The following is a 14,167-nucleotide window of genomic DNA, read 5'->3' as shown; positions in this document are numbered from 1 at the left end:
TTTATTTTTAACCGTTTTAAATTTATGGGTAGGTCAACACATAATCCGACCCAAGTATCCATTTACTCAACATTATTATATATTAGTTAGTTAAAAAGTTGAACTTATATTAATATTAAAACGTCCCGCATTTATCAAATTTGGTGTTTAAATTTAATATATAAAGTCTTTGTACCCTAGTTGGTTAAAGAGTTGTACTTGTTTTGTTAGGTTGCAAGTTCGAAACATACCTCTAGCATTTTTAATTTTATTTTTAACCGTTTTAAATTTAAAAACGGGTAAACCCACAATCCGACCCAAGTATCCAAATTAACCACAGCTCTCGACCCGGCAATCCGGACACTTTAAAAATTAAGCATCATTATATATATAGATTAGTTAGTTAAAAAGTTAAACTTATATTAATGTTAAAACGTCCCGCGTTTATCAAATTTGGTGTTGAATTTTAAATATAAAGTCTTTGTAGCCTAGTTGGTTAAAGAGTTGTACTTGTTTTGTTAGGTTGCAAGTTCGAAACATACCTCTAGCATTTTTAATTTTATTTTTAACCGTTTTAAATTTAAAAACGGGTAAACCCACAATCCGACCCAAGTATCCAAATTAACCACAGCTCTCGACCCGGCAATCCGGACACTTTAAAAATTAAGCATCATTATATATATATAGATTTTGATGTTTTCTCACAAACGAATGAACATCAATTTTCTTATTTTAACATAGTTTTTTTTTCTTAATTAATATACCGTATTTGTATAAAAAATAAAATTATATTTTTTCCGATTTTTAACAATTATTCCCACACATTACATATTTTTAAGTATTCAAATCGTCTTTTAACAGTTTTGTTTTAAAAATAAAAAATAAAAAATCTATTTCTCTTAAAAAAAATTCAATTTTTTTTATAATATAATTCTTTTAGTCACTCAAATCAACTTCAATAAACTAAAATCTATAAATCTCGAAAACAATACTTAATTAAAAAAAAAAGTTCAAAACGTTTTTAAATATCAATTCATTTAAAAAGTGATAAATAGATTAAAAAATAAAAAATATACAATAAAATAAAAAGTTTGACAATTGGGAAAAAGTCTTAAATAATTAAATTTTTAATACTTTAAACTTAATATGACGCAATTCAAAATTCAAGCCCGGTTAATAAAATCCACCCGTCTCAAAACCTAATAAAACTTATTATTTATAAATTATTCAATAACATAAAAATAAAATAAAAATAAAAATAAAAATAAATAATTGGACAAAAAGATAATTTAGGTTAATCGTAGTTTGTAGACGCATCCCCTTCCTTCCTCTTTTCCCGTTTCTACATCGCCACAAGCTGTGTGACGATCCTCTCTCTCATCCATCCACATCGGCGGCTCTTAGCCGGAACCCTAATAATTGCAGTACTAGCTGATCTGTAGACGAATCCGCTTATTCAAATCGTCCCATATTAGGGCTACTATTGAACTCTGACGAGAGAGATATCATAAGGGTTATTGGAGATGCCACCGAAACCATCTAAAGCGGAGGTAGCTAAAAAGCAGAAGACCGTCGAAGACAAGACCTTTGGCCTCAAGAACAAGAACAAGTCTAAAAATGTGCAGAAGTATGTCAAATCCATCCAGCTATCCGCCCAGCCCAAGCCTGACCCATCGAAGCTCGAAGCTAAGGTCTTTTTCCGAGACATTTACCTTATAGATTCTAATATTTATCTTGGATCGCTTTCTTTGGTATTAACTTATTACTGTGGTTTAATTTAAATCAATAGAAAAAGAAGGATGAAGAGAAGGCTCGAGAGAAGGAGTTAAATGACTTGTTCAAAGTTGCTGTGAGCCAGCCCAAAGTCCCAGCTGGTAATTGATTGTTTGGCTGTTTTGTTTTTCTTTGTTTAGATATTATCAAGATGGATGATTTCCTAATGGGTTATTAGTGTGATCTTGTAAATTAACTTGTTTATTGGTTATTGGTTCCTGACAGGTGTTGATCCGAAGTCCATATTGTGTGAGTTCTTTAAAGCAGGGCAATGTGCTAAGGGATTTAAGTGCAAGTTCTCTCATGACCTGAATATTCAGAGGAAAGGCGAGAAGATTGATATTTATAGTGACAAGCGTGATGATGAAGGTTGCTTGTTGATCTTGAGATATGTTTAGTGTTCCATGCATCTCTAGTCTTGGTTAGTATTTCTATGTTTTTTTTACCGTGTAACAGATACCATGGAGGACTGGGATCAAGAAACTTTGGAGAAGGTGGTGGAGTCCAAAAAGAATGAATATAACCCGAATAGACCAACTGAGATTGTGAGTTATCATAGTTTACTTGGCTTATAAAAATGCATATTAACTGAAAGCATGACTTTTTGTTGTAAGTTTCCTCCAGATTTGACAAAGTTAAGTTTATTGCTTACCTTGACTTATTTCATCTCGTTCCTATATGTATCTTGAATTACTTTATGATAAAGTGGACACGCTTAGGGTGGATTTGATAAAATTCAACACTATATTTTCAGTTTTATCAAATCCACCCTAAGCGTGTCCACTTTATCATAAAGTAATTCAAGATACATAGAGGAACGAGATGAAATAAGTCAAGGTAAGCAATAAAGTAAAATATAGTGTTGAATGATCAATATTGAATTTTATGTGCTGAATGAGTCTGAAAATAAATGTTTGAATAAACCAAATGAAAGTATCTAAGTTTGAAGTACATTGTATATAAGCCAGATTTGATAAAATGTAAAACTAATGTTGAGAAAGTACTTAAAAGCCAATTTACCCTTCTAATGACGTAGTTTGATTAATTTTAGAAAAAAGTTTGATTTTTTACGCTCTTACTAGATTGCCTAGTTAAGTCATCCATAGCTGACCAAAAGTTTTAGCTTAATTTTTGTAGCTTAATTTGAGTTGAACCTATATAATGAAGTGATTTCAAATAATAGTTATCTAATGAACTTAACTCAAATCAGCTCATAATCATTTAGATTAAGTGATAAGTTGTGTTATAAAGAGTGTTAGCAGTGTTTGATAACACAACTTAATCACTTACTCAAACACTGCTAAGACACGGGTCACTAGTGTCTACAATCGAACTACTGCTGAAGTTTACTTTACAAGAATTGTGGCATTTATTGATATTTGTTTGTTCTAAAGTCCTTAAGTTTTTTGTTTCTTCTGTACTGCTGAAGTTCACTTTACAAATTGGTATTTGCTTGTTCTGAAAGTCCTTAAGTTCTTTGTTATTTCGGGTATCTTTTCCATTTAGATTTCACTATCATGCCTAGTTTTGCCTCACTATCCTTATTTTTGGTTTCAAATCTTTATATAATACATTTCTGCCATGTGTATTTAGGTTTGTAAGCACTTTCTAGATGCTGTGGAGAAGAAACAATACGGATGGTTTTGGGCTTGTCCTAATGGCGGCAAAGAATGCCACTACAGACATGCTCTTCCTCCGGGATATATTTTAAAGTCTCAGATGAAGGCATTGTTACAAGAGGAATCTGAAAAGATGCCTATTGAAGAAGAGATTGATGCTCAGGTGATATAGCTGAACTTGATATGATGTAATTTATTTTGATATGTTATATAATTCCTAGTTATGGTGGTGTTAATGAGGAATTTGATTTGGTTTACAGCGATCGAAGCTAACTGCTTCAACTCCTCTCAATACTGAGCTTTTCATGCAATGGAAGCAGAAAAAGTTGGATGAAAGAGAAGCCGGTTTGGCTGCTCAAAGAGCAGAGAGGGCGAAGAATGACAGAATGAGGTGTTGCATTAATATTCTTTACAATGGCCCAGTTGAAATGTTTTTTTTCTTTCTTGGATCCACGAAACTAAATTTAGTCATTAATAAATTCAAAATTTTCTTGATGATAAAAGTTTTTTCTAATGGAGCCAAGAAGAGCATACATATGCATGAAAAAAAACTGTTGGATATTTTGATCAAATATGTCATCTGAAAACCATATGGCTATAGGCTATTCCTAACCTGTCATATTTGTTTTACCCGTTTTAGTGGTCGCGAGCTCTTCCTGTCGGATGCTAGCTTGTTTGTGGATGATGCTGAGGCCTATGAAGGGTACCATCGTGATGAAGAACCAAATGTCAATGAACCGAAGGTATATTCATTGAGCCTATTTGAAAACTAGTATTTTTTCGTAATTACAATCTCAAAGTGTAATATAAGGGTTTTTTCTCACTCATAATTAGATATTATATTTTAGATTAGGATCCAGATTATGTGTTATTTTTGTTGATTCCTTTGGTATACAAATCATTTATAGATCATGTTCCAAATTATAGTGTAATTATTTTGTTTCTTCATTCAAATTAATTTTTTGGATCTATTTGAGTTTTGGCAAACATTATATATTTCCAATAGCCAAGTATTACCCACCCCAGATTACTGATTAGCATATGAAAAACCCTTAATTCAGGTTGATGCAAATTCAGCTAAGGATAGACCAAGTAATTCAACCTCCATTGCTGGTAATCATAAAGCTCCTCCTCCTGCCAAAGATGAGACCGACAATGATGATATTGACGAAGACGATGATGATGAGCTGGATATGGACGAGTTAGATGAACTGGAAGCGAGCCTATCCAGAAATGTCCACATTAATGAGGCTGGTCCTAGCACATGATGATCATCAGATAATTTAAAAACTGTGTCCGATAATTAGTTTTATCATTTTGCTTGCTGGAACATTTGGACCTTTGTTGCTACTAGAGGTGAGAACTTTTAATTTTGGTAGATTCTGTATTTCTAATACATTTTTTTTGTTGTTTGGTGGGGTGGGGGGAATGTTATGGATAATTGATTCATTCATTCTCCATGGAAATGAACAAATGACAGACAAGGAAGTAAGATTGCCTTTTTTTGTTTGTTTGAATAATTTGCTTTGTGACAAGATGAGGTTTTTATTATTATTATTATTATGTCTACAAATAAATTTCTTTTTCTTACCTCAATTTGATTTTTGTTGCTTACTGTTTCAAGTTTCAATGGATGGCTTGGCTTAGGATAACTATTTTGTGTTTTTGAGGGTCTTTCACCAACCATTTTTTCTTATATACATTAGCCCAACGGGTGAATTTATAGGATGAATCTATAGGATTGACCTAGGGAACTTACTCTGATTATTATCCTTTGTAAGATTAAAAAAATACTCTATAGAAAACTGATATGTTCCGGTTAGACCTTTGAAGAATAAAGTTTTCTTTAGGAAGTTAGCAATCCCTATAAGTTTTCAGTCTCATTTAAGGTATTCTTAGTATGAATTCAACGAGAGATTTAATTAGGGATGATCATGGATTGGATTGGTCTTTTGGATATATTCAATCAGGATCCCACCTTATTTTAGATAGATTGGATATACCAGATACTATGTTGGTTTCACAATTGTGTAGATTATTTAATATACTATGTTGGTTTCACAATTGCTTAGATTATTTAATGTGTTCTTAGTATAATTTAACAAGTTGGATTGGATCGGTGTTTTTGGATATATTCAATCAAGATCATACACTTATTTTAGACGGATTGGATATACGAGATATTAAGTCGGTTTGACTTTTGTTTAGATAGTCTTTTTGGTATTAATTTTATTTTCGACGGATTAAATATATCAGATATTAAATCGGTTTGATTATGGTTTAGACAGTAGTCTTTTTGGCAAGGATTAAAGATATTAAATCGGTTTGATTATGGTTTAGATAGCCTAGTCTTTTCAATTTCAATATGAATTCACATGAGACATTTAATTGACAATTGTTTTAGGTATCATATATCAAATAATTCATATTTAATTTATTTTAAAATAATTAATTAAACAAAATTAAGCATACAAATATCAATATAATAACAAATTCAAACACATTTTTTTATTAAACAAAAACGGAATTGGTACATCTTTACAAAAAATTCATTAATCATAACAATAATTAATATATTTTGAGTGCGAATCGAATTGATTCGTTTATTTAAATAGACACTATATCGGGTTATACTACCTTTGTTATACTCAATTAAGACCCTATAATATAACCGACCTATCAAATATTTTTCGGTTTGAATTGGGTCGGTATAACTGTTGAGCGGTTCTGAACAATTTGAATTTATACATTTAATTTATTCTCTTAGACAAAACTATTGTGACTTTATCTACTCTACAAAATTATTAATAATTTTTTTTTGATAAAAAAATAAATAAAATTGAGAAACAAGTATCTTTGATAAGTTAATGAAACTAACCATTTGATGTAGCATATATATTATATATTCAATCAAGTATGAATATCAAACTAAGCCATCAATATATTATATTTATTAAACTGACCATTTGAAGTAGCATTCCAGGCTAAATAAGTTAAAGAACTCATTATTATCATAATTTAGTTTTTGCAAGAGATAAAAAAAAATCTCAAAGGGTTTCAAAATTCAAACAAACTAATTGTTTTGATATATATAGTCCAAAGATATAAAATTGATCAAAATAAAAGTGGCAAGTTAGCTCATTGAGCTCATTTAAAACAATTAAAAGTGTTTTTTTCATATTTATTTTGAATCTAGAATAAATCTTGGCTTAGAAACCATCCAATATATAATTAATAAACCGTACTTGATATTCTATAACTGTTCACATTCTCAAACCTAATTAATAATGTTACAAATTAGAGGAAAGACTATTTCAAATATTAAGTATTCTATTTAATGTGATAGATATAACTTTGAGAACAATCCACTCAGTTTTAAATATTTATATATACATTATTTTATTTGAAATTGTTTTTTTTTTACATTTGTTTTATTTAAAATAGTTAACTTTTTTTTAAATAATACAAAATGATGAACCTATTTTTAATACTAACAAATCTTATTCTCTGGTCAAAATTTGAACACTCTCTATCATTTCTTTTTAATTAAACTATCGATCGCTTAAGATTCCAATTATACTGTGTTTATCATATTTGAATTAGAACTTATTTTGACTCATAAATTTATTTCGTATTTAAATTAATATACATTTATTCTTACTCTCACTCCATTCATACTAAACCATAGCTTTTATTTTGGTGTAAGTCATGGTTAACTGCCCAATTCAAGCATTAGGTAGGTTTTGTAGTATGATATCATATTTTATATTTTGTAATCTCTATTATATTATTTATATTGGACATTTTTCTCTATATATTTTATTTTTAACTATATGATTATTGGATATCTTTCTCTTTTTTACCATTCAATATTTTTTATTACTTAGAAATAATCTGGGGACATAACACAAACACGCAATATTTATATATGGAGAAGACGAATGAGTATAATCTCGTTGTTATCTTAGTTTTGTCTGCACTAGGACTTGGAAAAATAAAATAAAATTGATATATCACGTATAATAATTTGTGCTTATTTTCAACACAAAATTAACGGTTTTATAACATTTAAATAGTTTAAATATTTAAAATATAAATTCAAACAAAAATAAATGTATAAGGAACAATTTCAAACAAAAAATAAATATATAAAAAGATCAAATTCTAACTAAAAAACAAATATATAGAAAAATTTAAAACAAAATTATGTATAAAGAGATATTTCAAACTTAATTAAATGTATAAGAAGTATTATACCTATTAACCATTTATTTAATTATAATAATTATATTAAATAAATATTTTAAACAAAAATATATTAACCGATAAAAAAACGTAATAAAACAATAAAAATAAATTGGTGTGAGAAATTAATTGAGTAAATTAATTTTGTTTAAATTAAATTTAGTTTGAGTTACCATATTAATAAATAAGTTGAATAATACATGTCATATTTGCTTAACGTTTTTACAACCAAAACATATGACGTCTATTAAAAACATATTCTATGTAGGACTGATCGCTAAGAAAGACAACATTGTCCTAGAAGAGTAAAATGAGCCAATAAATTAATTTTCATCTTCAAGATGAAATTAAATTAAGCTTAATTAAAAAATATTTATACCTATATTATTGTGTGATATTAGTTTTTTTTTTTTTTAAATTTATCCCCTGTTCAGTAAGTTATGTCATAGTTCATTTGTTATGTTGACAATAATAGGTTCCATTCGTTTTGCTCTTTGCAACAATGAACTAAATGCTGGAATGATCATAGATTTCAACAAATTAATATGACATGAATGACACAGCTCGTTTTGACATCTTCTAATAGGGTGATAAGTATGACTTTAGAGACTTGTGTTAGGCCTTCTAATGTGGTCCATCAGTCCATGTCGAAATAGAGAACACTTAATTAAGGGGAGCATAATTTGGGTTTACCCAAACTTAACTTTAACCCAAACCCAAAATATTAATTTGGATAAGTTAATTTGAATTGAGTTGAGTATGGGTTGAGTTTAATTTGGGTTGAATTTAAATTAGGTTGGGTTAGGGTTACCCAAATTACACAAATTATATAAATTTAATTTAATTCTCTATTATTAATCCAATATAAACTAATCATTTTCCAACTTTAAGTCGAACACGTTTTTGACATGTTTAACACGTTTTTGGTATATTTAACACGTTTTCACACTCATAACACATTTTTTATACGTTTAACAAGTTTTCACGTTTTTGACACGTTTAACACGTTTTCACACTAATAACACGTTTTTCACACATTTAACACGTTTTTCAAGTTTTTGTCACGTTTAACACGTTTTTGACAAGTTTAATACGTTTAACACATTTTGACAAGTTTAACACAGTTTTCATGTTTTTTGCACGTTTAACACGTTTTTGATATTTTAACACGTTTTTAATATATTTAACACGTTTAACACATTTAACACGTTTACATGTTTTTTACATTTTTGACACGTTTAGCACGTTTTTCACATGTTGAACACGTTTAACACATTTTTGATTTATTTAACACATTTAATATGTATTGGTACGTTTGACATGTTTTTCACATTTTTAACACGTTTTTCATGTTTTTGGCACTTTTAACACGTTTTTGACATTTTAATATGTTTAACATATTTTTGACATGTTTAATATGTTTTTTTTGCACGTTAACACGTTCTGAGAAGTTTTAACACGTTTTTGGAAAGTTTAACACGTTTTTGACATTTTTAACACGTTTTTTTACGTTTTGGCATGTTTAACATGTTTTTCATGTTTTGGCATGTTTAACATGTTTTTCATGTTTTGTCATGTTAAACGTGTGAAAAATTTGTTAAACGTGTCAAAAATGTGAGATACGTGTTAAACGTGTCAAAACGTGAAAAACGTGGAAAATGTGTTAAACATATCAAAAATGTGTTAAACGTGTAAAAATGTGCCAAAAACGTGAAAATGTGTGAAAAACATGTTAAACATGTTTAAAACGTGTTAAAAATGTCAACATACGTAAAAACGTGAAAAACATGTTAAACATGCCAAAAACGTGAAAAACGTGAAAATTTATCAAAATGTGTTAAATGTGTCATATTCGTGAAAAATGTGTTAAACATGCTAAAAACATGAAAAACGTGTTCAATGTGTTAAACGTGCTAAAAACGTAAAAAATTGTTAAACGTATTAAACATGTAAAAAACATGAGAAACGTGTTAAACGTGTCAAAATGTGTTAAACGTGTCAAAACGTATTAAAAATGTGTTAAACATATTAAAAACGTGTTAAACATGTCAAAAACGTGTTAAATGGATAAAAATGTGTTAAATGAGTCAAATACATGTTAAATGAAAAAATAAAAAAAAATATTTTGGGTTACCCGACCCATATTAGTAAATAATATGAGTTAAGTAAATTTAATTTGAGTTGAATATGAGTTGAGTAATACGAGTTGAATTTACCCATTTGTTTACCCCTACACTCAATCATAAAGGGCCCAATGGTCACAAAATGACATGACAAATGTAACTAAAGTTGTATTATTATTATTGTGAGAATCAATAAATAATATCAAAATCTACTAAGATAGTTCAAGTTACAATAATAGTTCCTCAAAGACCATGTCACCAAAAGAATATATATCCAAACATAATAGAATGTATTGTCTCGGAAATGAAATCAAATTATATTTAAGAAAAATTTATAAAGAAATGACTAATAAGAGAATAAAAAATATCACTAAAAGGTAGGAGGTGGAAGTAAAAAAATGCCTCACAAATCTAATGTGAGCTATGATCACTTGTTTAATAAAATGTTATTTGAGGTGAGTATTTGTCATAATATTTTATAATTTAAATCTATTAAAAAATATACATGTATGCTTGTTATATCTATAAAATATTATAATGATTTAAAAAATATTTTGGTTTATTAAAATATAATTTAAATCATTTATTTAATTTTGCTTTTATATCAAATAAAAACATACAACAATTTGAATCATGGTCTAATAATATTAGCATAAAATGAATAAAATATTATACTGTAATTTAAGTCAAAATGTTTTTTTAAATAACTATTCACAAAACAAATTTTCACTAAACAAACAAAACATATTTTCATTTTTAATTTTCTGACTTCTTTTTAAAAAATATTATGAATTATACATTGTTTGTTTGATGAAGACTTATTTAAATTCAATTTAAATAATTTAGTTTCATAACTAATTAACTTATTTAAATTATTTTAAAATCTCATTAAAAACACTTCTAAGTCTTGGTATGTTATTATAGTGGTTGATTGCGTTATTGTGATTGTTTCCGAAAAGTTGCAATGACTTTGTGATTAACTTTTTTTTTTTCTTTCTTTTTTCAAACGCTTTACAATATATTGGAATGCTGAATGTAATTAATCTTAAATATTTTTTTTCTTATAAATTATAATCTCTTGTAGAAAGATTATGTTAATCTTTTTTTTTGCCTTTCTCTAATCTTAACCTTAGAGAGTAAGGAAGCTAAAGAATCAAATGTGTTGGCATGTGATTTAACACCAAATTCCAGCAAGCAAGCAAATAAATATAAATTTAACCTTTACTTTTTAAAGATGTAATGACAAATTGGGATTAAGAAATATTCAAATTAGACCGCAATGTTAATTTATACACTATAATCCCTCAACATTTACCCATATATTCAAAACAAGGCCTAAAGTTCCCAATATTTTCAAAATTGGACAAAGCTTAAATAAAAATGATGCCACATAATATGTCAATTTAGAAATACTTTATAGAGTAATTGTAGATTTTTTTTTAAAAACTGATTGGTAACATTCGTACTTTCTTAAAAAAAAATAGAGATTACAAACAGAAAGACTACATTCAAACTTAACTATCACATCCTACCATTTTTCCATGCTATCCGTTTTAGTTGAGAGACATTCTTCCCCTTCTTTTTCCTTTTCTCGTTCCTCTAACGAAGAAAAGAGGTTGTATTAAAGATAATGATGAGTATTGTTGTTTTTTATTTTAAATTATAGATAAAATTGTAATTTACTAAATTTATGAATAAAGAATGTTATTTCATATTTTAAAAGTTATCGACAAATATAAGTCCAACGTATTTAAAAAATGTAAAGATGATACAAAAAAAAAAAAAAAAAGCATGAAAAATATATATATATAATTTGTAACGATGTCAACTAAAAAAACACTAATATTCTTACAAATTCTCTTAATCCCCAATGTTTTAATTCCCTACTTTTCACGTGATTTTAAGATTATTTCACATTTATTGGTGAGTTGATTTTTAAATAATTTATAATAAATTTTGTTATAGATGTTTTCAATGAATGTTTATAATTTTGTTATGATTTTCACAATTAAATATAATTATTTTTTAAGTAATATTATCTCATATAAACTTATAAACTTATAAAATTGATACAAGTTCTAGAAAAAATAAAATAATAATATTTGAATTGATAAATTAATAAAACTTAAACAAATAAAAAAACAAGATTAAAGGGGCTCTCTATAGTGAGTTTGCCTAGTTTTTCAATATGCCCAATGAAATTTTCAACTAAATAGTTTAAGTCATATATTATGATCAAACTATGTTTAGATACTACTTTGTTCATATCTTGTAACAATATGGTCATATTTTGAGTTAATTTTATTATTAAAAAAAGTCATAATTATTCCTGGAGCCTTTTGACAAACAAATGAAAAGAAAAGAAAAGGTAATCACACACTTTGATACAAAAGGCAACCCGATAAAGAGAGTGATTGACTAGCTTTGTTGAACTTAATATATATAATATATATATATATATATAATTTATACTTTATAATATAAAGCTATCTCCACCTCCACTTATTACATGTATCTTTGTCATTCATATGTATTACATGTATCTTCTCGTTCATATGTGTGTGCAGGGGAGAAAAAAATATTTTTATTATATTTTAATTTTTCGGAAAATGATCATCTGATCATGGCGGGAAAGAAACAAAAATATATATATTTTTTAATTTTTTTAGAAAATTGTCATTTTTTTAATTTATTATTTTTTTAGTATGAATTTTTTTCATTTCTCTTTACTGCACAAGTGACAAGTCAGGTCAGATTTGTGATTTTACTTTCGTTTTCAAATTCGTTTTACTATCACACTTTTTTTATTTATTATTATTTTATTTAGGAAGATAACATTATGTTAAATTATGAACTCTAATTTCAACTTAAAATATGTGTAGATTGAAGGAGTGATTTTGATCCCTTAAATATGATTTTTGTCATTTAAAACTTAAAATTTGTTTGATCTTAGTCTTTTTATAAAAAAAGAATTTAAAATATTTGTTTGATAAAAATGTGGCTTTTTAAAAATTTCTTTAAAATAAATTACTAAGATATTATTTTGAAGCTAAAATTTATATAAAAAAATAAATAAATGTATTTTAATAGTGTAGTTGATGATTTAATAATTTGATAGAAAAAATGTTTAAAAACAAAAAAACTTGAAAAATTCAACTAAACTAAAGGTTAAACTAACTATATTAGGTACGATGACAATTTAGGTTGGGTTCGGATTGACGAGTTCAGAATGACTTAACAGGTTGATTAATTAGTAATTCGAGTCAAAATCTCTAACTTCAACATATGTAATTGATTTGAACCCGACCCAATTGACCTAACTCAACTGGAACTCAATCTAATTTAATTCGATGTTAATAATATCATATATCTCTATTTCAAATAAAAATGATATCAACACAAAAAAAACAATAAAGTTAAATTACAAAATTTTATAAAATAATCTTTTAAAAAATGTGTAACTAGGAAATGATAAACACAAAATTCAAAAAAATAAATTATAAACGGATTGTCGGGTTACTTTGAGTCATTTCACAGGTTTATTAATCAAGTTAAACGGGTCGACCTTATTTCGACCCGAACTAAAAAATACATGATTTCTAACCTGATTTTTTCGTGTTGGGTACATGTAGGTGGTTCAGAACGGGGAATGCATTTATCATTCTCGTCCCGTTTTTATTTTAGGGATTTTTTTACTAGCATCCCCGTCCCGTTCGGTTTCAGGGAATCCCCGCGGGGCACCGTTTATATCATATTTTATTAATAAAATTTTATAAACATTTTTTTTAATATAATATATATTGTAATATATTAAAATTTTATATTATTCTAAAAAAAATTTAAAACTCTTATAAAATATAATAAATAAATATATTTATGATTTTATATATTTAATTATGTTTAAAGGGTTTGAGGTAAAATCGAAGTGAGATCGGGACGGAAGACACAAATACCATTCCCGTTCCATTCCCAGTCAACTACCGGTAAAATCGGAACAATTCGGTTCGGTTACCACGGGTCATATTCAAATTATCATCCTTAGGTACTAGTCGTGTTTTTGTGTTGAGTCAGAAATTATCGGCATGAAAGTTTCATCTAATATTAATTTCAAATAATAATGAATCCTCAATAATTAATTCTTCAATTTAATATTTTAAATTGCTGTAAATGTTTTAAAATCTTCTTTGGTATTTAAATTTAAATTTAAATTTAGAAACAAAGTTAAAATTCAGAATTTGTTTCTAAAGTTTAATTGAAATGCTTATGATAAAAACAAATGTCTTCCAATAAGGTCAAATTTTCTTTTTTGAAAGTTGAGTTTCTTTTTAGATGAGGTGACTTCTAAATAAAGTAATAAAATATTATTTTGTAAATCATAGATTATTTTACAAAGAGAGGTAGCACAAATACATGAAACTAAACTATGTT

The 14,167-nt window shown here is 27.2% G+C and overlaps 1 protein-coding gene across 1 annotated transcript; it reads left to right on the top strand.

The window, feature by feature from the left end:
• Positions 1 to 1,294: 1,294 nt before the first annotated feature.
• LOC124940409 (zinc finger CCCH domain-containing protein 11) lies at positions 1,295 to 4,906 on the top strand. The gene is made up of 8 exons (XM_047480926.1): positions 1,295 to 1,670; positions 1,769 to 1,853; positions 1,978 to 2,121; positions 2,209 to 2,297; positions 3,346 to 3,534; positions 3,632 to 3,762; positions 4,012 to 4,114; positions 4,433 to 4,906. The coding sequence occupies exons 1-8, from the start codon at positions 1,503 to 1,505 to the stop codon at positions 4,637 to 4,639; spliced, it is 1,116 nt and encodes a 371-aa protein (XP_047336882.1). The 5' UTR covers positions 1,295 to 1,502; the 3' UTR covers positions 4,640 to 4,906.
• The last annotated feature ends 9,261 nt before the right edge of the window (positions 4,907 to 14,167 follow it).

The sequence above is a fragment of the Impatiens glandulifera genome, chromosome 5 (assembly GCF_907164915.1).
Source record: "Impatiens glandulifera chromosome 5, dImpGla2.1, whole genome shotgun sequence".
Lineage (NCBI taxonomy): Eukaryota > Viridiplantae > Streptophyta > Magnoliopsida > Ericales > Balsaminaceae > Impatiens > Impatiens glandulifera.
Note: the sequence above shows the minus strand (reverse complement) of the source record. Positions and strands in the feature narration are given on the sequence as shown.